The 26131-nt window shown below is 43.1% G+C and overlaps 1 protein-coding gene across 1 annotated transcript; it reads right to left on the minus strand.

The window, feature by feature from the left end:
* Window positions 1-15732: 15732 nt before the first annotated feature.
* Window positions 15733-17786, minus strand: LOC140721046 (probable G-protein coupled receptor 139). Its single transcript, XM_073035926.1, has 2 exons — window positions 17765-17786; window positions 15733-16649 (listed from the first exon to the last, which is right to left on the minus strand). The coding sequence occupies exons 1-2, from the start codon at window positions 17784-17786 to the stop codon at window positions 15733-15735; spliced, it is 939 nt and encodes a 312-aa protein (XP_072892027.1).
* Between the last annotated feature and the right edge of the window lie 8345 nt (window positions 17787-26131).

Consider the following 26131-nt stretch of genomic DNA (forward strand, 5'->3'; position numbering starts at 1 on the left):
TCATACATGATGGTATTGGGTTTGCTGACTGAGAAGTTCTAAACTCAGAAAAAGACTTTAAGCCCTAAGGGATATAAATAACCAAGAGTACTCTCAATAATTTCGACTGGTGTGACCGTCAGTCTATCAAGAAAATTCTTCCAGCTAACAAATTAGGTTAAAAAAAAAACAGTTCATTTATTTTCCGTTATACAGGTTTAATTGAAAACAGCAATTTTAAAACACATTTAAGCTCACCGAGTTTTCCAGTCGTAAACATTTCTTAACTACAAACTGCTTATAAAACAAGAAAACAAACTTAAGCATACAAAGCACAAAACGTTTCTTAACCACAACATACCAAGCACAAGAATAGAGGATTTCCAAAACATTGGTACACTTGCTATGAACAATAACAACATACCAGGAAGTTGCAGACAAATCAGTCTTCCGTTGCAGAAATCGAAGCAGGCCGAATGGATACTCGATTACCCCGTGTACAGTTCATAATTCTTGATGTTCCTTATCTCATTCCTAATAAATCTAAACTGCTCTCAGCATTTACAGATTCTCTTCCACATAGGTGACGTCACAAGATTTTAATATTTTCTCAGATATCCTTTCAACAAAAGCAGTCTACAGCATTTCTGGGAGACATAATTGGCATCCTTCTGTCTCGAAGGACTATGGGTGATGTTGACCACCATCACAAGTGTAGTCCAAGGGAAAACTTATGAAGCAATACATAAAGCATCAACTCAGCTGCAGGAACGGCCGGAAGGATGTCCCATTATATTCAACCGCCTTAGGGGCTCCACTCCGCATTTGCTATCTGGGTTTACTCCCGTAGCCGTTGTCTCTCCCGAGACTGCTTACAAGGGGCGGGGGCAATTTACCCATAGCTGGGGATTTTGAAGACATAGAACTCAAGCTAATGATTTCAGTTCACAATTAATGCTGTAAATGCTGTGAAGCTAAGGACATTAATAACATTAAACTTTCGAACTATAATAGTAGGCAGCCGGCGATCCCAGGAGATCAACATTAAATTGCCTCAGCGACCCCTTCTGCGGATATCTTCCTCGGGTTTTACTCCTGAAGCGGTTTCCTTGGCTGGTTATAGCAGCAAGGCAACCAGGGTTTAAAATCAGAGTTTTCCTTCCGCTAGGCGGGTTGCCGTCCAGGGTTGACGAACCTCACCTGCCCGTAGCAACTGGTTTTGAGGCGCCAGAGGTCCGGATTTGACCCTTCTCTTGTCAGTAGAAACAGTTCCGCCGGGTCAAATAGCCAAGCCACACGTGAAGGAGAAGAGTTGGATTTGGTTGTCAGAACTGTTAGAGAACACACTTCAAAGGTATTGTGAGTTTATCCTCACTAGAAACCCTGCTATGACAACCTTAGGAACTGTAAACGTCTCAGTTATTGTTACGCTAATTTATGTAATCCATTTGTTCTGCATTTCTTTGAATTAAGCAGCTTAAGAATCAGATTCTGTTTGAAGCAATCCACATTTAACGACTCGATACTCTACTTTCAAGCAGCAATGCTGGTGCAGTAACTAGTATCTGCTCACTGATAGAAATAACCCGTGTGCACTACTGATTTAAAGAGACTGTTTTTAACTCCAAGGTTATTGCTGCTTTTAATTTACATTTTAATAATTGAAGACAGACTCCTATTACCTCCAGAAGTCAAGCAAATGTTCGTTGGAAGCTTAATTACATCTGGTGTGATTTTATAGTGGCAGCTGCTTCCGTTTAGAAAGCAAGCTTAGTCCGCATGAGGTCTCCTGCCCAAGACAGTGAATTTCCATCAAAATAAAATTGGGAATGTAAATTCATAAACTAATGGCTGGTCATCGGAATACTAATGCGCCTAATCGCCAGTTGTTTGCGATACTGGGTTTCATTAGAATACTGCATGCAGCCCAATAACAGAAAGAATATCTTTCGGAAATGTCCATGTCTAACATTGCATATTTCATTTGGGTACATGAAACTAATAACAATATCATTAAACTTTCCAACTGCATATCCTCTCTTGAAGAAAGACAAAGACTATGTTGCTACACATAGTCCAGGGCTACACATAATCGGTTGACCTTCTCTTCGTCATGGGATCTACGACTGGTTTCAGAGAAAAGCTGACTGAATGCAGCTGGAAATAGAGCAATGGGATTTCCTGAGCAGTGTCTCTCCGTACACATTTTGCCAACTCAGGTCACTGCAGGCTCCAGAGTTCAGAGCATCACCGTTTGGAATTAGGGATTCTGCACAGATCAGGGTAAGTTGCAGAAACTTGTACAATTAGTCAGCTCTATCCGTAGTATCCATGACATCATCAAGGAGTGGTGCCTTCGGAAGGTGGTGTCCATCATTAAGGATCTCCATCACCTGGGACATTCCGTCTTCACAATGTTACCATTGGGTAAGAGGTACAGAACCCTAAAGGCACATACTGAACGATTTAGAATCAGCTTCCTCCAGTCCTCCGAGCAATTTCTCAATGGATATTGATTGAACCATGAACATTACGTCAATTTTTTTTTTATTTCTGTTAGTTGGCAATACTTAACCTAACTATTTAATAGTCACTTGTAACTGTTTTCCTCTGTATTTATTTCTCATGTATTTCATTATACTGCTGCCCTATTAACAAATTTCGCGGCATGTTCCAGTAATATTAAATTTGATTCTGATTCTGACAAATTCGGGAAATATTGGAAAGACGAAGCAACTACGAAAGATTCGTCGAACCGAATGGATTGTTCAATTTAATCATTGTCTTGAACGTATTTCAATATCCTGCATCATCATTTGATCACGTTTTGTGTAAAGTGTACCAAAGTTATAAATGGATGATGTCAGTTTGTCTGAGTTACTACTGCTGTGTATTCTTAATGACATAGTTGTGTTGTTAAATAACCCATCTCACACCATAATCAGAATATAAACTCATATTATAGTGAAAACAAATCCCTTTGACCTACCTAGAATGTCAGCACCGAACACATTGTCAAGTTAAATTAAACCTGTTTAATCCTACATATGATTCATATTCCTTAATTCACTTACCTATCCAAGTTTCGATCCACTTACCTCTTGAACGGAGCTTTCATATTTTTTTCCACCACGATACCTGTTATCCCGTTCCAGGAAACTTTATCAACAGCAAAACAACTAACTACAGGGTAACCTGGAAAGAAGTGCTTAAGCAACTTATATATTTGAAAGAAAACTCAGGATATCTAAGGTCGTGTGCCAAATACCATCACGCAAATGGACTAAGAGGAAAATGCAAACCAGAACATTCTCAATTTGATACGAATTCTTTGTGTGAAACAAAAACGTCCTCAAAATTTCTCCTATCCCCTTAAATGCACGTCCGACACTATTTGCAATTTCTACCTTGGGCCAAAGATTCTGACTGTCTGCTCTGTCTGTGCCTTTCATAGCTTAATAAACCTCTATCGCAACTTCTTTGCTCAACTAAAGCTTGGCAAGGCCGTTTAATCTCTGCTTATGGGTTCTGTACTCTGATGCAGGAAGAATCCTGGTAACATTTCCTGCATCCTTTTCAAAACTTCTTTATCCTTCCTGATATCGCAATCCACACCACATGATTCAGCATTCCGGTCATCCGAGCGTCCGACCTTCAACGCACAGATTTCTGGGTCCTCATCCAATGTTGCCATTCGACGCCATTCGCAATTCCTGGGGTCGATAGCGAAACTGAAATGTCGGAGGTCGATCGGAATTCCAGATATCTAGATATCCTGGAGTCCAAGCGACTCCAGATTGCCTGAGCCCAGAGTCATCTGCAATGTAACGAGCGATGTCGAACTCCAAAATCTGTGACTCCTCGAGTCCACTGGAGGCTAGATGCTGTGTCGGTTCTTGGCGTCCCCTGAGGTTGGAGGACCGTGTGCGTGCGTGAGTGGATGAAAGGATAATAGGGCTTGTTTTTCTGTTGCTGTATTGTTCCTTCTTGTGTTTTTGTTTGCTGACATCTTCAGAGCATGATGGGTATACTAATTTGTCCACACCTCTGGGCTTGGCGCAACGATCCTTAGGCTGTGTTATTTGCTGAAGGATACGATACATTTCATTCATTGTATGTTTCGATGTTCTCCCTAATGTTTAGCTGAAGCATTACTCCTGACATTTTTTTGTTTGTGTCTATCTGTCCAGACTGACAGCTTCAGCAGAACCTGCTGTTCTTTTGAGCTTTCGTTTTCCGATTCAGTCATCATGCGTCGGGAAGGGTTACGTATTTTAATGTTATCCTCAGCTGCAAAACATGAAGACACAACTCCTTCCAACATGAATGTAGCAAGTTGAAATATGATAATGGAGAGATTATATTTTTAGTTATGTAACTAGAAGGCCTTGATAAGGGGGTGCATTTATTTGCTTGTGTTGGGGGCATGAAATTTGCTCCGCCGATCCGTGTAACTTCGGTTAATGCCACTTCGACAGTGAGCTTTAAATAGTGAGCTGGAGTGCCAGAGTGGAGTTTCTTCCCCAGAGTGTGGAGTCGATTTCATTCCAGTACGGAGTTAGACAAGTGGTGAGGTTGCATTAACACCAGGAGCTGTTGCTTACATCTAAATCTGAGAAGCTTCTTCATGTTTTGAAAGACGCTAGTTGTTCAACTGCTGTGATGCCGGTATAGTGCAAATTATGCTCTCCAGTTTAACGTGAATGATTTAGTTTAATGAGAATGACCTATTTTAAATCAAGAAAGGGAAGCGGGCGAGGTGAAATTTGTCTTAAGTATACACTTTGGTTACAGAGTGGTTCCCTTAAAGTGACTAGAACTTATAAGTGTGGCCATTGGACAAGGTTGTATGGAGTGTCTGAGGAACATCAAGTAAGGGAAACACCCTCTTGGGGAACTTGATAGACCATATTACTGCCTCTTCCCGTAACGCTGACTCTCTGACTAATCTAAAACCTGTCAACCGCCACTTTATATATACTGAACGATTTTGGCTTCACAGCTCTCAGTGGCAATGAATTCTATAGATTCACCGCCTTCCAGCTAGAGACATTCCTCTTCCTCCCTGTTCTAAACGAATATTCCTATATTTCAAGGCTGTGGCCTTTCGTTTACGACTCACTCAATGTAGGAAATATCCTCTCAACATTGACTCCATCTAGGCGTTTCTTTGTTCGATAGTTTCCAAAGAGATACCCTTCATTCTTCGAAACTCAAGTAAGTGCAATCCCAGCCCCAAAATACGCTGCACATTCGTTAACTCTGTCATTTACGGGATCGTTCTCGTGAACGCCTTCTTTACCTTCTGCAATGTTAGCGTATATTTTCTTAGAGAAGGGGTCCAAAACTGTTCACAATCGTCCCAGTGCGTTCGGATCAATGCCGTATAAAATTTCAGCATTATATCGTTGCTCTTATATTCTCGTCTTCTCGAAATGAATTTGGCTTCTTTACCATAGATCCAACCTGCAACGTAAACATACGGGAATACTGCAGGAAGACAACAAAATCCATTTGCTCTTCTGATTTTTGAATTTCCTTCCGCTTAGAAAATAGTCTCCGCCTTTACTTTTAACAAACTGCATGACCATGCACTTCCTTATACTTCTGGCAGTATTTTGCCTATTCTGCTAATCTATACAAGTCTTTCTTCAGATTCCATGCATCCTCAACATTGTCTGTCCATTCAACCAGCTTTCTATTATCTGAAAATCAAAGGCATTAAATCCGTCATCCAAATCATTAGTGTATAACAGGAAAAGAGGCTGTCCCAATGTAGACCTCTGCGCAACACACTAGTCACATAAAAACCAAGCAGATTAGGCCAATTTTATTCCCAATTTTGCGTCCTGCCATTCAGCCAATTTTCTGTTCATTACAGAATCTTTCATGTAGTACCATGAGCTCTTATCTTTTAAAGCAGTCTCATGTGCGGCACTTTGTCAAACGCCTTTGTCAAATCCAAGTAAATAACATCCACTCACTCTCCTTCGTCTATCCTATCTGTTATTTACTCAGAGTATTGCAGAGGATTTGTCAGGCAAGATATCCCCCGAAGGAAATCTTGCTGACTTTGGCCTGCTTTATCATGCACCTCAAAGTACCCTCATCCTTTTAATCCAAAAGGAATGGCGTTTTAGAGCAGTTTGTCGTTGAGCTTGCTAAGGATCAGCTATACTGGATTGGGTATTATGTAATGAAACAAAAGCGATTAGGGAGCTTAAAGTAAATAACCCTTCGGAACTATTGATCACAATATGATTGTGTTCAGCTTGAAATTTGATAGGAAAACAGTAAACTCTGATGTAGCCGTATTTTGGTGCAGTAAGGAAAATTACTGTCGTATGAGAGAGAAGTTGTTTAAAGTAAATTAGAAGGAGCTGCTGGCAGGGATGTCAGCAGAGTAGCAATAGCGTGCGTTTCTGGGGGAAATGAGGAAGGTGCAGGACCAATGTATTCAAAAAATGAAGAAATATTCAAATAGCAAAATAGCGCAACTGTGGCTGACAAGGTAAGTCAAAACTAATCTAAAAACAAGAGAGAGAGAGAGCATACGGCAATGGAAAATTAGAGGGAAGATATAGGATTGGGACATTTTTAATTTTAAAAAAAACTTTAGGTAACAACTAAAAGAATCCTTAGAAGGGGAAAGATGAAATTTGAAAGCAAGCTAGCAAATAACATTAAAGTGGATAGTAAAAGCTTTTTCAAGTATGATGAAATTCGGATTCGGAGCAAGAAGGCTGCGAGTGAACGGTTGATTTCGGGCGCGAAGGCAGATTTTACTGCTCTGGGCAAAAGACAGGCAGGACTGCGCAGGGGCGTGACGCCAGCCAGTAGAGCGGGAAAGATTTCAAAAGAAGACCGCCATATAGAGCGGGAGGCGTCGGAGCAGGCAGCGGAGTAAGAGGCAGCAGAGTGATATGTCTTTGGCTCAACGGGCTTAGGCGGTAAAGGGACAAGGCGAGGTGGGTCTACTGGTGTTATTTGTGAAAAGGATGTGGGTAAGGTCAGCTTTCAGTGCAGTTCAGACATAGGAGGTCCTGGAGTCTCCTCGTCTCGAGGACGGCCATATCTGCACCCAATGTGTTGAGTTGTAGCTCCCAAGGGAGGCGTTAGGGAACTGGAGTTGCAGCTCGATGACCTTCGCCTGGTCAGGGAGAGGGTCCCTGAGAGAAAGGAGTTATAGGCAGGTGGACAAACCAGCACCACGGGAGACAAACAAGCGGGTCACAGTCAAGAGGGGGAAGGGGAAGAGTCAGATACGAGAGGGTACCCTTGTGGCTGTACCCCTTGACAATAAGTTCTCATGTTTGAGTACTGTTGGGGGGAGTGGAACAGCCTACTTATTGGAAGCAACAGTGGCCATGCCTCTGACACAGAGTCTGGCCCTGTGGCTCAGAAGGGTAGGGAAAGGGAGAGGAAAGCAAGAGTGATCGGGAATTCTATAGTTAGTGGGTTAGACAGGTGATTCTGTGGACGCAGGAAAGAAACTCGGATGGTAGTTTGCCTCACAGGTTCCATATTCCGGGATTAATCAAATCGCGTCCACGATATCCTGCAGTGCGAGGGAAAACAGCCAGAGATCGTGGTCCATATTGATAACTATGACGTACGTAGGAACATGGAAGAGGTCCTGAACAAAGGACGACAGGGAGTTAGGAAGTTCAAAACAAGACCGCAAAGGTAGTAATCTCGGGATTACTGTGAGTTTCACGCGACAGTGAGAATGGGAATAGGATGAGGTGGGGGATACATGCCTCACTGAAGGACTGGAGTAGGGGGCAGGGATTCAGGTTTCTGTATTCTTGGGACCTCTTTTGGGGCAGGTGTGTCATGTACAAAAAGGACGGGTTGCACTTGAATCCCAGGGGCACCAATATCCTGGCGGGGAGGTTTGCTAAGTCTAATGGGGAGAGTTTAAACAAGAATTGTTGGAGGGTGGGAACCAAGCTGAAGAATTGGGGAAGAGGCGGTTTGCTTACAAATAGAGGACGACAGTAGACAGTGTTTGAGGGAGGATAGGCAGGTCATAGCGAAGGGATGCGCTTAGACCGAAGATTTGAGATGTGACTACTTTAACACAAGGAGTGTTGTGAACAAAGCGGGTGAGCTTAAAGCGTGGATCAGTACTTGCAGGTATGATGTGGTGGCCATTACAGAAATTTGGATGGTTCAGGGACAAGTGTTGTTACTTGAAGTGCCGGGTTTTAGAATTTTCAGGAAGGACAGGGTGGGAGGCAAAAGATGGGGGCGTGGTACTGTTGATCAGAGATAGTGTCACGGCTGCAGAAAAGGTGGATGCCATGGAGGGAATGTCTACGGGGTATCAGTGGGTGGAGATTAGGAACAGGATAGGATCAATAACATTACTGGTTGTTTTTCATAGGCCGTCCAATAGTAACAGGGATATCGAGGAGCAGATTGGGAAACAGATCCTGGAAAGGTGTAATAACAGAGTTGTCGTGATGGGAGATTTACACTTCCCAAATATCGATTGGCATCTCCCTAGAGCAAGGGATTTAGATGGGGTGGAGTTTGTCATGTGCATTCAGGAAGATTTCTTGATACAATATGTAGGTTAGCCTACAAGAGGGGAGATTTGGTATTGGGAAATGAACCTGGTCAGCTGTCAGTTTTCTCAGTGAGAGAGCATTTTGGAGATAGTGATCACAGTGATAGTGTCGGAGTTGTTAAAATACATTAGGACGGATAAGTCCCCGGGGCCTGACGGAATATTCCCCAGGCTGCTCCACGAGGCAAGGGAAGAGATTGCTGAGCCTCTTGCTAGGATCTTTATGTCCTGGTTGATCACGGGAATGGTACTGGAGGACTGGAGGGAGGCGAAAGTTTTTCCCTTGTTCAAAAAAGGTAGCAGGGATAGTCCGGGTAATTATAGACCAGGGAGCCTTACGTCTGTGGTAGGACAGCTGTTGGAAAAGATTCTTAGAGATAGGATCTATGGGCATTTAGAGAATCATTGTCTGATCAGGGACAGTCAGCATGGCTTTGTGTAGGGCAGATCGTGTCTAACAAGCCTGATAGATTTCTTTGTGGAGGTGACCAGGCATATAGATGAGGGTAGTGTAGTGGATGTGATCTACATTGACTTTAGCAAGGCATTTGACAAGGTTCCACACGGTAGACTTATTCAGAAGGTCAGAAGGCATGGGATCCAGGGAAGTTTGGCCAGGTGGATTCAGAATTGGCTTGCCTGCAGAAGACAGAGGGTCGTGGTGGAGGGAGTACATTCATATTGGAGGGTTGTGACTAGTGGTGTCCCACAAGGATCTGTTCTGGGACCTCTACTTTTCGTGATTTTTATTAACGACCTGGATATGGGGTTGGCAAGTGGGTTGGCAAGTTTGCAGATGACTCAAAGTTTGGTGGTTTTGTAGATAGTGTAGAGGATTGTCGAAGATTGGAGAGAGACATGGATAGGATGCAGAAGTGGGCTGAGAAGTGGCAGATGGAGTTCAACCCCGAGAAATCTGAGGTGGTACACTTTGGAAGGACAAACTTCAAGGCAGATTACAAAGTAAATGGCAGGATACTTGGTAGTGTGGAGGAGCAGAGGGATCTGGGGGTAAATGTCCACAGTTCCCTGAAAGTTGCCTCAAAGATAGATAGAGTAGTTAAGAAAGCTTATATGGTGTTAGCTTTCATAAGTCGAGGGATAGAGTTTAAGAGATGCGATGTAATGGTGCAGCTCTATATAACTCTAGGTAGGCCACACTTGGGAGTACTGTGTCCAGTTCTGGTCGCCTCACTATAGGAAGGCTGTGGAAGCATTGGAACGGGTGCAGAGGAGATTTAACAGGATGCTGCCTAGTTTAGAGAGTATGGATTATGATCAGAGATTAAGGGAGCTAGGGCTTTACTCTTTGTAGCGAAGGAGGATGAGAGAAGATATGATAGAGGTGTACAAGATATTAAGAGGAATAGACAGAGTGGACAGCCAGAGCCTCTTCCCCAGTGCACCGCTGCTCAGTACAAGAGGAAGGTTTTTCACTCAGAGTGGTTGGTGCGTGGAATGCACTGCCTGAGTCAGTGGTGGAGGCAGTTACACTAGGGAAGTTTAAGAGACTACTAGACAGGTATATGGAAGAATTTAAGTTGGTGGATTATATGGAAGGCAGGGTTTGAGTGTCGGCACAACATAATGTGCTGTACTATTCTATTTATAATTCTATCAGCTTTACAATAGCATTGGAGAGAGTTAGGAACAGATAAGTTAGAAAAGCTTTTAATTGGAGAAAGGGGAATTATGAGGCTAGCAGGCAGGAAATTGGAAGCAAGCTTACGAAAGGTTCAGAGAACTGGGTAATCTTAGAGATCTAGAAGATTATAAAGCAAACAGGAAGGAGATTCAGAAGGAAATTATGAGAGCCAGAAGGGACCTTGAAAAGTCATTGGGCGGCAGGATTAAGGAAACCTCAGAGCATTCTGCAAGTATGTGAAGAGAAAGACGTGAAAATATAGGTCCTATCAAAATTGACATTGGGAATGTGTGTATGGAACCGAAGAAAATCGCATAGGTACTTAATGAATACTTTGCTTCGGTATTCACTATGGGAAAGTATCTTGGTGATTGTCGGGATGAATTGCAACACACTGAAAAGGTTGGAGCATGTAGATAATAAGATAGCGGATGTGCTGGAGATTTGGAAAGCAACAAATTGGATAAGTCGCCGGGACCAGATGCGAAGTACCCCCAGCCTACTGTGAGAGGCGAGGAAGGAGATTGCTGAGCCTCTGGCGATTATTTTTGCATCATCAGTTGGGACGAGCGTGGTTCCGGAGGATTGGAGGGTTGTGAATGTTGTTCCTTTGTTCCCTACTAACCAGGGACAGTATCACAGCTCCACTCAGAGGGGATATAATGGAAGGCTTGTCCACTGTGTCTTCATGGTCACAACTCAATGAAGTAAGGGTGCAATCATTCCGAAGGGAATTTATTACAGACCACACCACGAATAGCCAACGAGATATTGAGGAAAATACATACAGGTTGGTTAAGGAAAGCTGTAGATGCAACACGATTATTGACATGAGAGACTTCAACTTCCATAATATAAACTAAGATATTCTTAGCGCAAAACGTTTAGATGGGCAGAACTTGTTTGGTGTATCCAGGAAGGTTTATTAACTCAGTGAGCAGGTAATCCAGCAAGAGGAAGGTCTGTATTGGAACGATCCTTGGGCAATGAGCCTGACCAGGTGACTGAACTTACAGTGAGTGCGTGAACAGTTAGAGAAACATGGCCACAACTACTTGAGTTTCAAGATAAGCTAATGTCTTGCCGGGGGGCGGTGGTACTAAATTGGAGCATTAGGCATGAGTTAGAGAGAGTTAATTGGGAACAACTGATTTTCGTCAAGTCCATATCCAACATGTAGAGGCTGCACAGAGTCAAAGGCAGGTGCGGCCCAAACAGAAGGAATGACAAATGCGCAAAAGTAAGAGAACCTTGGATGTCGAGAGAGGTGTTGGGTTTAGTCAAGAAGACAAAAAAGTATGTAAAACTTAGACGGGTAGAATCAACAGACCCTGGGAAATCATAAAAAAACTGGAACATAACTCAGAAAAGGAATGAGGAAACCTAGGAAGGGGCATTAAAAGTCTTTGGCAAGTAGGATTAAAGGGAAGCCCAAGGTACTCTATACATTCATCAGGAGCAAACGAATAACTACAGAAATGGAAGGACCAGTCAAGGATAAAGAGGGAATATTTGCTTGGATGCGAAATAAGTGGATAAGGCTCTCAATCAATACTTTACGTCAGTATTTAGCAATGAGGATGGTGTAGAGGATAGTGAGCTCAATGCTGAAAGTGTTAATATGTTAGGGTATTTTGCAGTAAAGGAGAACGTAATGTTGTTTTCTGAAGGAGCATTAAGGTGGATACTTCCGAGGGTCAGATGGGATATATTCAGTGAAGGAATTTTTCGGATCTTGACCAATAACTTTGAGTCCTCTCTGGCTTCCGTTTGTCACCTACCTTGTGAGCTTTAGGTGTAGGGATAATAAAGATATTAATCGGCATTTAGAGACTCCGAACATCACTCTGGAACAGATGTTCGAATCTTTTTTATGTCAGCACGGTAATCTGAACAAAATAACTCGAACAAACGATGACAATCAATCGTTCAGTTCACTGATGTATTTTAGGGAAATTAATCTTCTTAGTCTAGTCGAAAATGTTTTTGTCTCGGTGGGAGTAAAACTGCATATCTCAACTCCTCCAATTTGATCCTTGAACATCTTGTTTTCCTCGTCACGTCATAGGTCCTGTGCCACCATTACCCACGTCACGACTACTTCCAAGAACTTAGACTAACTATACTCCCCTTGAATGTTGTGCTATGTAGTTGAAAAATGCCCACTCTATGAGTAGTAATGGATTCGCAACTTGTCGCAGAGTCCGTATGCTTCCTCTCTCTCTCTCTCTCTCTCTCTCTCTCTCTCTCTCTCTCTCTCTCTCTCTCTCTCTCTCTCTCTCTCTCTCTCTCTCTCTCTCTCTCTCTCTCTCTCTCTCTCTCTCTCTCTCTCTCTCTCTCTCTCTCTCTCTCTCTCTCTCTCTCTCTCTCGATCTCCCTATAACCATATAACAATTACAGCACAGAAACAGGTCATCTTGGCCCTTCTAGTCCATGCCGAACGCTTAATCTCACCTAATCCCACTGACCAGCATTCAGCCCATAACACTCCATTCCTTTCCTGTCCATATACCTGTCCAATTTTACTTTAAATGACGATACAGAACCTGCCTCTACCACTTCTAACTGGAAGCTCGTTCCACACAACTACCATTCTCTGAGTAAAGAAATTCCCCTTCGTGTTACCCTTAAACTTTTGCCCCCTAACTCTCAACTCATGTCCTCTTGTTTGAATCTCCCCTACTCTCAATGGAAAAAGCCTATCCACGTCAACTCTATCTATCCCCTTCATAATTTAAATACCTCTATCAAGTGCCCCATCAACCTTCAACGCTCCAAAAATAAAGACCTAACTTGTTCAATACTTCCCTGTAACTTAGGTGCTGAAGCACATGGTATTATTCTAGTAAATCGTCTTTGTACTCTCTCTATTTTGTTGACATCTTTCCTATAATTTGATGACCAGAACTGTACACAATACTCCAAATTCGGCCTTAACAGTGCCTTGTACAATTTTAACATTACATTCCAACTCCTATACTCAATGTTCTGATTTATAAAGGCCAACATACCAAAAGCTTTCTTCACATCCCTATGCACATGAGATTCCACCTTCAGGGAACTATTAACCATTTTTCCTAGATCACTCTGTTCTACAGCATTCTTCAATGCCCTGCCACTGACCATGTATGTCCTATTTGGATTATTCCTACCAAAATGTAGTACCTCACACTTATCAGCATTAAACTCCATCTGCCATCGTTCAGCCCACTCTTCTAACTGGCCAAATCTCTCTGCAAACTTTAAAAACTTACTTCATTATCCACAACGCCACCTACCCTCTCTGACGAGTTGCCCCTTCGACCAAATCTCACAAATTTCCCATCTAATACTGCCTCTAATAACCTAGTCTTCCTTCCTCTGCTGGCCTCATCTTCCTCTTTCTCTTCTGAGCAAACACATGTCAGAACAGGTGCGGCATAAATTTGCATCTGGGCGTGTGCAACGCATACAGATTGTGGCAGTTCGGCATTCGTATTATCTTGGAAATATCAATTATTTTTCACATCACTCTCAGTGCTGAAACTGTTCAAAATAACACACTGCTTTTTGCTTTCCGTCAACATCTTATGCTTATACCATCAACATCGAGATAATTAGAATAATTCAGATAATCGGAATCGACCTCCCTGGGGAAGATCTAGTCCCAGTGAGCCAGTCAGGACACTGACGACGTGCTCATCCCACGTATGAGATATTCATGCACAGGGAAGCAACACTTCAGACTAATGCGTCTCTGCCGGCCCGAAAACAAAACTCAGTTTGTTTCCCTGTACACAGCTCGTAGTATTCTCTATCATGGAATTTCAAAAGTTCTTCTCAATACTTCATCAATGTTGTAAGAGTCACTGTTTCCATCACCCTTACAGGCAGTGCGCTCCAGATTTCAAGCACGCTGGGTGAAAGGAGTCTCAATTAAATCCCTCATAAATTTATGAACTTCCTCAATGTCTTCCCTCAAGCATGTGAGAATGTTATATGCTGTAATCTATCTTGGGGTCTCCTCAGCCCATTGCCCTCCAAGTTATCACAAATTCTCCATAATTGTACTGTATCCTTGTTAATGAAAGCCAAGTACCCCATATGAGTTCATCAATGTATCTGGTTATTCTGCTTTCAGGATCATTTGGTAACAAGGTCACTCGGTAACTTATAACATCGTTTCATCATACCCGTCATTCTAAATCTATTCTTAGCCTTGTTGGTTTGCTCAAAGTGTACTACCTCATGTGTTTCAGAATTAGTTTACAGATGTCATTGGTCTCTCAATTTTACCAACTGACGGCATTTATCATTAAACGAGAAAACACTTCCCATTATCAGCGATATTCCAAATAACATAAAAGAAGGTCATTTGCTAATTTACTCATGATGTTTCCAACATTTACTTTCGATTTTTTCATAGATACAGCAAAGGGCATTCATATTCTTCGATTTGCATCCTAGGCTTCCAATCGCAAAAACAATCTTGCACCATTAAATTATTTCCTGCTGGCACCCAAACAATTCAGTATTCAATTTTCAGTGAGGTCCCGGTTTCATGTTTTCGGCCATTCTCCCCATCTGGGGCCTGGTCAAGGGAAATACCGTACTCCATGGCATTTACATCAACGACACAGCATTCATTAACTCATTTCTGTCCAAGCTGAGACGGGTTCCGTCTGCAGTCATTGTCACCCTGGCCTTAGATCTCTCCAACCAACAATTCTTATACATAAAGGAATAGTTCGAATCAATTGAAGCAAGCTGGTGCTTTATAGCCGACACAGAGTTAAGTACGATATCTTAGTGTAAGAAAAGTTCAGAAATGTTAATGTAATTTTCAAAAAAAAATTCCCTTTAATCGAAACCTAAATAGAAATCTGTCTGATAGAACCCCCATCCCCGTCACATGCTAAGGCAAGACGTTCCCCTTCCCGCCAGCTAGATTAGAACTCCTACATCCTTTTACAAACTGCAAATAATAGAAGAGTTCTTCGGCAAGAGCAAGTCTTGCATCGTGTTTTGAATATTGAACGATAAGAATACATCCCTTACGCTGAATATTTCACTGAGAACACTTTTCTGAATTATGCACTACGGAGGCCGAAGGGTTTAGATGGCGATATCATCAGACGTATTTAATGTAGGGGTATTGGATTTTGGAAAATCAGGGAATTAAGAACGCTGAGAAGATTATGCAGAAGAAATGGTAGGGTCAGCGTAGGTCAGCGATGACCAGGTTGAATACGGTGCATGGTGTAGTGACCAGGTGTTTTTAACAACCAGTTCGAAAATTAATAACGAAATATAATTCTAACAGTATAGGTAGAGGGTTCGGATTCAGCGTTTGAGCAAACTTTATTGAAACCAATATTCCAAAGTCAATCGTAGTTGGGCTGAATAACAGTGGACGTGATGCACGCAATAGGAAGGAAAATCTTTATTTAATCAGAGATTATTTCCTTAAATGAGTTTGCTCTTGCGGAAATTGAGGTAAGAGAAGTCTGTGGACTGGCGGGAGAGTAGATTGAACGCCGCCGTTATATAATCACTATCTAGCTCTACTACGACTGCTCGCTCCTTTCAGTGGTTTAATGATGAAGCGAATTAGACTTTTAATCCCGTTCATCAACTCCTGTCTGAACTTCCTCTGGGTCATTGCGTAGATGCAGGTGTTAGTGCACGAGCTAACGCGAATGAGCAAAACCCCCACCTCGTTAGCGATGTTAGAGGGGCTTGTGAGATCGTTACCCACGAAATTGATAGTGATTCGAGTACAGATGAAAGTCACAGCTCCCGTTGTCCAGAGCAATATGGAGGTTCCGGACACGGTGAAGAGTAAAATGATAGACCTGCGTCGATTATCCGTCTCGCTATCCTTGCATTCCTGCCCCTTCAGACGACGGCGAACCCTACTGGACGCAATTATGTTCCTGACGGTCAGCCCGTTCAGAAATATGATGAGAGCAAAGGGGAGTAAGGAGAGAGAGATGTTACACATCCAAGAGAAAGCTACCCACCAGATGGAAGTGAAGTATGCAGTTTTTGGTCGACACCCATATTTCACATTATCCAGGACATAGCGAGACTCGTACATGAAGTAAAATGGAATGTACTTTAAGCAGCTCAGCATGCACATGGACACAATAACTAAGTCAGCCGTCTTGTCCGTGCAATACCTAAGTCTTAGCTTCGGACAGCAAATGCTGCTAAAACGGTCAAAGGTGAAGGACACGGTTAACCAGACGGAATAGTCCAGGGAGACGATCCGTAGGTACACATATGCAGGGCACACTGTGCTGCGAATCAGAAATGAGTTCGGCGAATAGTAAATGTAGATTCCCTGAAGTAATACTTGAAAAATTATTACGAGCAGGTCGGAGATTGCCATCGCCATCATGTAATGCGTGATTCCACTGGAGAGTCCGCACTTACCTCGGTACAGTATCGCAGTCGTCACTGTGTTCGCTAGGAGAGAAATGAAGCAGCAAAATAACCACTTGCACAATCACCAAGAGTAACAGAGCTAATCAACTGCTGTCACTTGACAGCGAGTCACTGCAGGTAATCGCAACCACTCTGTGAAAGGAATCAAACTGTCTGTTAGCGTTTCTCAGTAAAGTCAGTGACACCGATCAACAGATTGACCTTCTCAAAGCAGGAAGTATCTTGTGAAATTCATTGCTATAAATAGTAGTCAGGCAATACAGAAACAGACTCTTCTACCTCTTTTCTACAGGCTTAAGAGGATTTTACAGCGGCAGTTTTCCTACCTATAGCGTAAGTTCTTCATCACTTCACAATATCCAGAAGTGTACATATGGATCTACTGAGCAGTTATTCATCAGAATTATTGAAAGCGTTTCAGGGTTCATATATATATTCATGGTTGTTGCTCATACTGTATTTTATATTGACGGTATCTGCAATTTTGCGATTCAACCCAGTGGAATTCTTATGTCCTTAGTGACAACGGATAAGAAGCAGCATCACCACGGCAGATGCCTTCCATTCCATCTCGGGTGCCACCTTATAACAGAAGGGATAATATATCTGCCTTATTAAAGCAATTATCCTATATTTTCCTTACTGCCCCAACCCTTCTACAATTTAGAGTAAACATTAATGTAATTCTGATCTCTTCTTCTCCACGTCCTCAGCCTTTCCATTGGAATCAACGGGAAACATCTTGTACATATATCGCATTAGCAACATAGTACCACTGTCAATATAGTGTTCTCTCGGGGCTTCATCAAGTATCAATGAATCTGGCAGAAGTGAATTCACAGCACCGAATAAATCGTCCTGAAATGTGAAGGTGTTACTATTGAGAAGGAATTAAGGCTTTGGTTTGACTGTGTGCGTTACCAGGATGCACAGAATACATCTGGAACAACCCAACATACCCAACACACACGCGCGCGTGCACACACACACACACACACAATTCAGTGAGAGAGAGAGAGAGAGAGAGAGTGAGAGGAAAAATAAAATACCCTCAATAGTATTGAGAGAGGACTGCGATATAGGAAGTTAATCATTGGCTGTTTAATAGACACTTTGAACGTAATTTCGTGGCTTACCGGGAATCCCAAACGCTGCCATAATCGGGTATAAAATCTCCTTGACGTATAGAATTGGGGCCCGTCCCATTCTAGAACATTCACAAAGTCGTCTGAAAATCCAGGGCACAATGAATATGCAGCGCAGCTCAGACCTTCATTAATAGCGCGCCAATCCTCTAATGAGATCGGAAAGTGACAAAACAATCATGTTAATCATAGGCTGTTTAACAAACATATTAGTTCTCTCAGAAGTAAATAAATTTCACCTATCTCTCGGCGGATGAATGCACCATGCAAAAGGAATAAAAAGACGAACAATACTGACCTGTCTCAGGATCCAAGATGTAACTGGATAAATTTATGCTAGGCCAGGAGTTCCTTCGTCTGTAAGTCGGACGACATGATTGCTTCGGAATCTTTTAACACAAAAACCTCTGAAATATAATCAGTTGTTTATCACGTTTATACCTAAGTAAGAGAGTTTGGTGTCTCTCTTATCACAATGATTCTCTGAAATCACATTTATATACGTTAGGGGAATGGAACTGAAGGAAAAGAAGTATAAAACTGATATGGTGACTGTTGGGTTGCTCAATTCCATGTTAAGGTTTGATATCACATCACAAGACAAATTATAAAGGAATCCTCTGAAAATATCATTCGAATTTTCGCATTAAATATATCGTTTTGTGGCTTGACGGGGTGTATGGGGTGTCTAGGTAGGGGTAGCACCTCTGGTGGGGGGGGGTGCTGCAGTAATTGTTTTCAGGCCAGCTCGTCCATCCTTGGTCCCCACCTGGCGCTCAGCTCCCACCTGTGGCTCCTGTTACGTATTCAGGTAACAATAAATATATGAGTTAGGCAAGGGTTTTTATAACAAATAACACGTTTATTAAACACTGAAAACAAACCCCCCAAAAGTAAACAAAACACTAACGTAACCGGAAATCAGCTGCTGTGCGGCAGCTTAAACAGTTCTTAAAGCAATGAAGCTTACAGTCCTTAAAGTGATGTGGCAAGAACAGTTCTATAAAGTAGTATTGCCAAAAGTTCAAAATGCTCGCAGTCCATTTAAAGGAGAGACTTTTTAAGACGATTTAAATTCTCTTTCACGTCGTTTTGTTTCGGTTCCCCAAAGTCGAACTTTTCCCACGAAGAATTTATGGAACAAAACGGCTTAAAGGCACTGACCTTTCCTTTACCACCATTCTCAATCCTTTCTGGTATTTCCCAGGGATTAACACGAGAATAGTCAACGAAATCCTTCCGAATAAGGATCAAACAAGGTCGAACCCGTTTCACCGTCGAAATCGATTCTCCTCGATCTTTAACTCCCAAACTCCGATCTTCACTCTCCACTGATTCTCAACTAGCAGTATTGTAAAGAAACTGCTGGCAATGACCTTTTAAACTTTAGGCATTAGATAAAACTTCATCTTTCAACTAAACTGCGTCATAACATTAAATCACGCAGTGGCATGAAGTCAACATGGCAAATCCAGCCACGAACTGCCCCTCCTCACAGGGAGGGGTCCTCCTTTTATACCCTGTAAAAAAAACCTGTCACATGACCTTTACCGGCGGGAAAATGACGTCACTCCACCATCAGAAGACCATTACCTCAAGTCCAGTATAGCTTCAACCCCAGTCACGTGACAAGGTTACCACTGTCACGTGTCACGGGTACGTAACACTCCAAGTAGCTGTAGCCCGTGCAGAGGCCACACACCGGTAAACCGTCTCGGCAGACGGGCCAAACCAGGTGAGGGTAGCCGACGGATATTCGATCCTTGGTGTGGTAGGGGGTCTATCTGTTCCAAAGTGTGAAGTCTGTCCCTGGCAGATGGAGCGGAAGAGACTGATTAATGGTCCAGCGGTCATGAAGGCAGGTCAGCAGGCGTTGGTGGAGCGTTAAGAGCACGACAAGGCATTTAGAAGTCCTGGTCATCCCTGCAAGAGGTGGTGATCTCTTTAAACTCACCCGGCAATAGTCAAAGGCAAACCACCGCTGTAACCTGTTGATTACATGATTTCCCAATATGCCAGAGCGGCATGGAAGGAAATTGTCCGCCAACTGGAATTTTCAGATGCGACCTAAAATGAGCGAACTGCTGTGCAGAAAAATCTGAAACACAAACATATGTTACAAATTGGAAAGGGAAAACAAAATGGACATTGGCGGGTATATGTTTTTATCGACAGAGAATGGGTAATGTTTCCAGCAGAAATAAAGAAAAACTTTCACAGCGGCAGCACGTTGAGTTTCTCGCCATTAAAAGGCAGCACTTCATGGCAGTTATTAGGAGTTGGACTGCTGCCAATCACTGAGCGAATTCATTCAAAAGGGCGATTAAAAATAAAGCAGGTGGAAGCTGAGCAGCCAATCCTGGAGCTGCCATTGCTGTAAATGGTCCAGTGTTGGAGAAGCTTTGGCTTTGGCTTAGGCTATATCAGACTTGGGCGAGGTAAGTATGTGGTAAGTTTCTTTTTTATTCTTTGTTCTTCATTACTAGTCTACCAGGTTAAAGTTAGTGCAGTGAGAATAGATGTGGGAATTCTGAGGGACCTCCAGCCTGCCGGATAACCACGTCTGTAGCCGATGCACCGAGATGCAGCTCCTCAAAGAACGTATTAAGGAACTGTTGCTGAAGTTCGATGAGTTAGTCTCATACCAGAATATGAAGAGGCGTAGGAGCTACTGGGATTTACTCACTTCTAGGCTTAAAGAGGCAGGAAACTGGGTGACCATCAATAGAAGGAAGAGAAGTGGGCACCCAGTGCAGAGTAACCCTGTGGCCGTTCCCCTTAATAATTAGTATATCACGTTAGATGCTGTTGTTGAAGAGGCCCACCTAACAGAGGGCAACCGGGTGATCGCATCTCTGGCTATGAGGCTGGTGCTGTCTCAGAAGAGAAGAGATGTAAAATGGACTACAGTGGTAACAGGATATTCTATAGCCAGATGAACACAGAAAAGATTCTATGGGCGCGTCAGAGACACGGGAAATGTATTTTGTTTCCCATGTGCTAGGCTCAGGTATGGCTATGATCGGGCCCACAGCATTCTAAGGGAAGAGGATGAGCAGCCAGACGTCTCGGAACATATTGGCAATGATGACTTAGGTTGAAACGTTGAAGAGGTGCTGAAGAGGGATTTTAGGGAGCTAGGTAGAAAACTGAAAAACAGGGGTTTAAACTAAGATTTCTCCAAGGTAGTAATTTCTGGATTTCTGCCTGTGGCAAGCGACAGTAACGGTAAGACTAGAATGGATTGATAGATAAATGCGTCGCCCAGGAACGAGTGTGGGGGATAGAGGTTCCCATTATGGATGATTTGGATCTGTTCTGGGGAAGGTAAGATCGGCACAAAAGGGAGAGGACACACCTCAACACAAGGGGAATAAATATACTTGTGGTAGCTTTGCTAGAGCTATTCGTGGAGGGGGGGGGAGTTTAAACTAATTTGACAGAGTGATGGGAACCGACGTGATGATGCTGATGATGAGTTCGTTGGTTACAAACGGAGGCAGTGTCACTGAGACTACTGTCAAGGAGACGATGATGATTGTTCTAAATTGCAGTCAACTGGATGAGTTGCAATATAAAAGGCGGACAAAAGTGAAAAGAGTGAATAGAGGATGAATGGTGTTATATTTGAATGCATGCTGTGTACGGAATAAATGAGGCGATTTTCTAGCACCGTTACAGATTGGTATGAATGACGTTGGAGGCATCAATGAACCACTAATCGAATTCACCCTGTAACTTGAGAAGAAGAAAAGTATCACAGTGGTACATTTGAATAACAGAGCCATGAGAGAGGACCCTGCTGAAATTGATTGGAAAGGAACACTAGCTGGGATGACGGCAGTGCAGTAATGGCACAGGATATTTGACTCCCAAAAGAATTATTCCGAAGGCAGCATAACAAAACAGAAGCGGACAAGATAAGTCAAAGCCAACATAAAGGCGAAATAAATAACATACAATGGAGGAAATATTACTGGGAATATAGAGGGTTGGGAAGATTTAAAAGCCAACAGATGGCAAATAAAAAGTATTAAATGAGGCAAAGATGGAATAGCCAATAAGCCAATAAGATAGTAAGGTAACCAATGATATTGAACAGGATGCCAAAAGTTACTTTAGATATATAAAGTGTAAAAGTGAGGCTGCAGAGCGGGTAATGGGGGACAATGAAATGGCGGATGAGCTGAATAATTATTTTGCATCATTCTTCACTGCGGAAGTCACTAGAAGTATGCAGGAAGTTCAATGATATTTAAGGGGGTGCGGTGTGAAGTCGCCATTGCTGAAGTTAGATAAGCCACCTGGATCAGAGGGATAGTCCCCTGGCCCAACCCACGCAGAAAGTGCTGGGGTCGATATTATGGAGGCATTACTAATAACCTTTCAAACATCAGTTGATTCTGCCATGGGTGCAGAGGATTGAAAAATTGGCAACGTCCCTCCACACTTCAAGAAGAGCGAGAAGTAGAAGAAACGAAATAATGAAGGAAATTATTGGTTAAGTTATTGGGCAGGCTTTGGATTCGATATGATTTCGGGATATTGGATACACTTGATGAATTAGACCGTAGTCAGCGTGGTTTCCTTATGGGAAAATCTTGCCTGACAAATCTGGTATCTTTGAAGAAACAACAAGCAGTATACGCAATGGAGAATAGGTAGATGTTGTGTACTTCGATTTTCAGAAGGCACAGACAAGCTGCCACAAATAAGGCTGCTTAACGAGTTAAGCGCCCATGGTATTACAGTGGAGATACTAGCATGAGCAGAGCAGTGACTGATTGGCAGGAGATAAAGGGAGACTTTTCTGTTTGGATGACGGTGTCTAGTCATCTTGCACATGGGTCTGTTTTGCGACCACTTCTTTTTCATTCAGCAAGTAGAGAGGCTACAGAGGTATTAGACAGATTAGGAGAATGGGCAAAGAAATGGCATGTCGGAATACAGTTTTGAGAGGTGTACAGTCATGCTTCTTGGTAGAAGAAATAAAAGCGTAGATTACTTTCTAAGTGGAGAAATTTAAAAGTCTGAGGTGCAAAATATCTTGGGAGTCCCCGTGCAGGATTCTTATAGGATAATTTGCAGGCTAGGTCGCTGGTGAGGAAAGCAAATACGATATCAGAAGTCATTTCGAGAGATCAGAAATATAAAAGCAAGGGTGCAATGTTAAGGCCTATTTAAAGCACTAGTCAGGCCTCACTAGGTGTACTGTGAACTGTTCTGGGCCTCTTGTCTATGAGACGATGTGCTGATATTGGCGAGGGTTCAAAGAATTTTCACAAAAATGATTCCGCGATTGAAAGGTTTTTTTTTAATACGAAAAGCGCTTGAGGAGTCCGGGCTTCTACTCACTGGAATTCAGAAAACTTTGAGATGTCTCCACATTGACACCTAACGAATGCTGAAATATCTCGAATAACTGGATATGGAGAGGATGTGTGATCTATTGGGGAGTCTAAGAATAGAGGACACAGCATTACAATAGTGGGGTGTCCATTTAGAACAGAGATAAGGGCATTTTTGTTTTAGCCAGAGGGGAGTGATTCTGTGGAATACGTTGCCACAGGTGGCTGTGGAGGCCAAGTCATTGGGTATCTTAAAGGCAGAGGTTGATATATTTTTGATTAGTCAGGGCATGAATAGATGCGGAGAAAGGTCGTCGATTGCAGCTGAGAGGGAAAATTGAAAATGATGATATGGCCGAGCAGAGTCGATGGGCCAACTGTCTAATTCTGCTCCTATATCTTATGGTCTGATGGTGAATATTAAATGACAGATACAAGATATTTCGAAGGAGCATTTAAAAAAAAAACAGCTCTAAACAGCAGTGTGGAGAGAAAAAAAAGTATTCCGGATACGAAGGGTCTCGGCCCGAAACGTCGACAGCGCTTCTCCCTATAGATGCTCCCTGGCCTGCTGTGTTCCACCAGCATTTTGTGTGCGTTGTTATTCCCGACACTGCTGTTTTATAACCAGTAAAGCAGCCAGAACACATGCTGAAAAACAATACAGTGAAATGTCGTGAGATGGGTAAACGAGTCAACATTTGTCATTATCATTCTGGAGAATTTATTGTGCCAAGACAATACTCAAGATGACGTTCAGTTCGTTGAGAACTTCATGTATTTTTATAACGTTGCAAGCACCCCAGGAAGTAGCACCTCATTGAAAATTTGTTCTTAAGCCTTCGTAGTCCATGTGGCAACGAGGCGTTGAGAGAGGACCCAAATGCAAGACTCAGACACTGAAATACTAGGAGCTGGACAAAGATCATAAAGAATGCAAGGGAAATGGGGAAGCAAGGATTAATCAGAGGGTAATTCAGGAAGGAGCAAAGCAGAAGCGGGAAGAAACAAAGCTGGGCATTGACACAGGCCCTGGAATAGACAGGGACACAGGGCTAAACTTGGAGCACGGGATCTGGAGGAGGAACTTGGAACTAGGAGCCTCGACAAGGAATTCGAACCAGAGACTGGGCAGGGACTCGGAACCTGGGTCTTGACTCGGACTCGTAACCTGCGTCTAGGCTAGGACACAGAACTAGGATCTTGGCTAAGACTCGGGACTAGGATCTTGGCTGGGGCTCGAGACTAGGATCGGACTTGACACTCGTTTGAGACTTAGATCGGACTTGACACTCGCCTTGGACTGGACTGGAACACGAAGCCTTGACTCGGACTGGACTGGAACACGAAGCCTTAGCGTGCACTGGACTGGAACAAGAAGCCTTGAATTGGACTGGACAGGAACTCAAAACCTTGACTTGGACTGGACTGGAAAACGAAGCCTTAACTCGGACCGGACTGGAACACGAAGCCTTGGCTCAGACTGGTATGGGGCACGAAGCCTTGACTCGGACTGGACTGGAACAAGACAAAGGGCCGGGACTCTTCTAATACACAGAACATGTGAGACAAATCTCCACTCAAGGTAGCTGCAAATGGCCGAACGTACCTAGCGAAGGCGAGTACACGAAAATACAAGACCACGCTACTACAGACTGTTCCTTATCTTGACACGACGCGGCTCCAGTCTCACTCCGGCGGGTTAACTTGTCGGGAATTCTGCCGAAGTCACAGACGAGGTTCCAGACGAGATTACAGACGAGGTAACTCAAGGGGTTCTGACGGGGACGGTCCAGAAACTACAGGACATGGGGCTGGGACCCCTCCTAGACACGGAACGCAGAGTCACGTCCCCTCCTTTGGTACAGGACATAGAGCCGGGACACTTCTTATACACAGAACACGAAGAGACAAATTTCCACTCAAGGTAGCGGCAAACTGCCGGACCTACCTAGCGAACGCGAGGACACGAAGAGAGAAGACCACACTGCTATAGACTATTCTTTATCTTGACAGGACAAGGCTCCAATCTCACTCTGGCTGGTTAACTTGACGGGGACTCTGACAAAGTCGCGGACGAGGTTGCAGACGAGTTTGTGGACCAGGTAACTCATGGGGTTCTGACGTGAACTGTCCAGTAAACAGCACTGTTACCCAGAGCTATTATGTTGCCAGCCCAAAACGAGAATCAGGTGCCTCAATTAAGGCACCCAACGGAACAAGGGAAAAATTGAATAACCGGAGTACAGTATCCAAGGACCAGACCATGAACCAGAATGAGGAGTTCACAGACCGGACCGTGACACTCCATGGGTAGCCAGCAAACCAATGGCACGAGCATTGAAATTCCCAGTTAATTTTAAGCCATATCTCACTATGTTCCATTCACATTGGCACCAGTCCAATGGACCATTCCGGTTTTTTTCTCTATTTACCTCCATTTCGTATCCGCCTCGAAACTACCCCACCGCCCCGTCCCCACCCAACCCAGCTAGTCTTAGTTCCATTCACCACCTGGACACATTTGCCTGTCACCGACATTGCTATCATCCTGGATTTCTTCAAGCCTAGAAAAAGAACGATCCACGTTTTCTTCCTTGGTCTTTAAAATACCGTCTACTTGTTTGCACACTAGGAATAAACTGAACATTGTCCTACTTCTGAGATCTCTTACAAACCCAGAGAACAAAGATCAGCTGCTTTCCGACACTCCTGAATTCTGATTACACATCAGGGACTTGAAACGCTGAAAATTCTTTCTTATTTCTTTCTTATTTTGTTCGTTAGTTCGTCGTTTCTTCCTTCCTTTCTTTCATCCTTTCTTCCTTTCTCTCCTATTTCCATTCATCCCTTCCCTCACTCTCTTGTTTATCTTTCCATCTTCCTTTCTTTCTTGGTATATTGTAGCAAATAAATTGCTAAATTGAATTCATTAAATCTAAAAACTTTCGCAGCTCGATTACAATTGTTGTTCTTGCGTCACAATTCTTGGATTATAATGACTAACTGA

Source organism: Hemitrygon akajei, chromosome 2, assembly GCF_048418815.1.
Source record: "Hemitrygon akajei chromosome 2, sHemAka1.3, whole genome shotgun sequence".
Classification (NCBI taxonomy): Eukaryota; Metazoa; Chordata; class Chondrichthyes; order Myliobatiformes; family Dasyatidae; genus Hemitrygon; species Hemitrygon akajei.

Bases quoted from the DNA above. Each gene is read 5' to 3' on its own strand.
- LOC140721046 (XM_073035926.1), bottom strand. From the start codon at position 17,786: ATGGCAGCGTTTGGGATTCCCG. The intron at 16,650-17,764 runs GTAAGCCACGAA...TTTCTCTCCTAG, and splicing joins GGCAGCGTTTGGGATTCCCG to CGAACACAGTGACGACTGCG.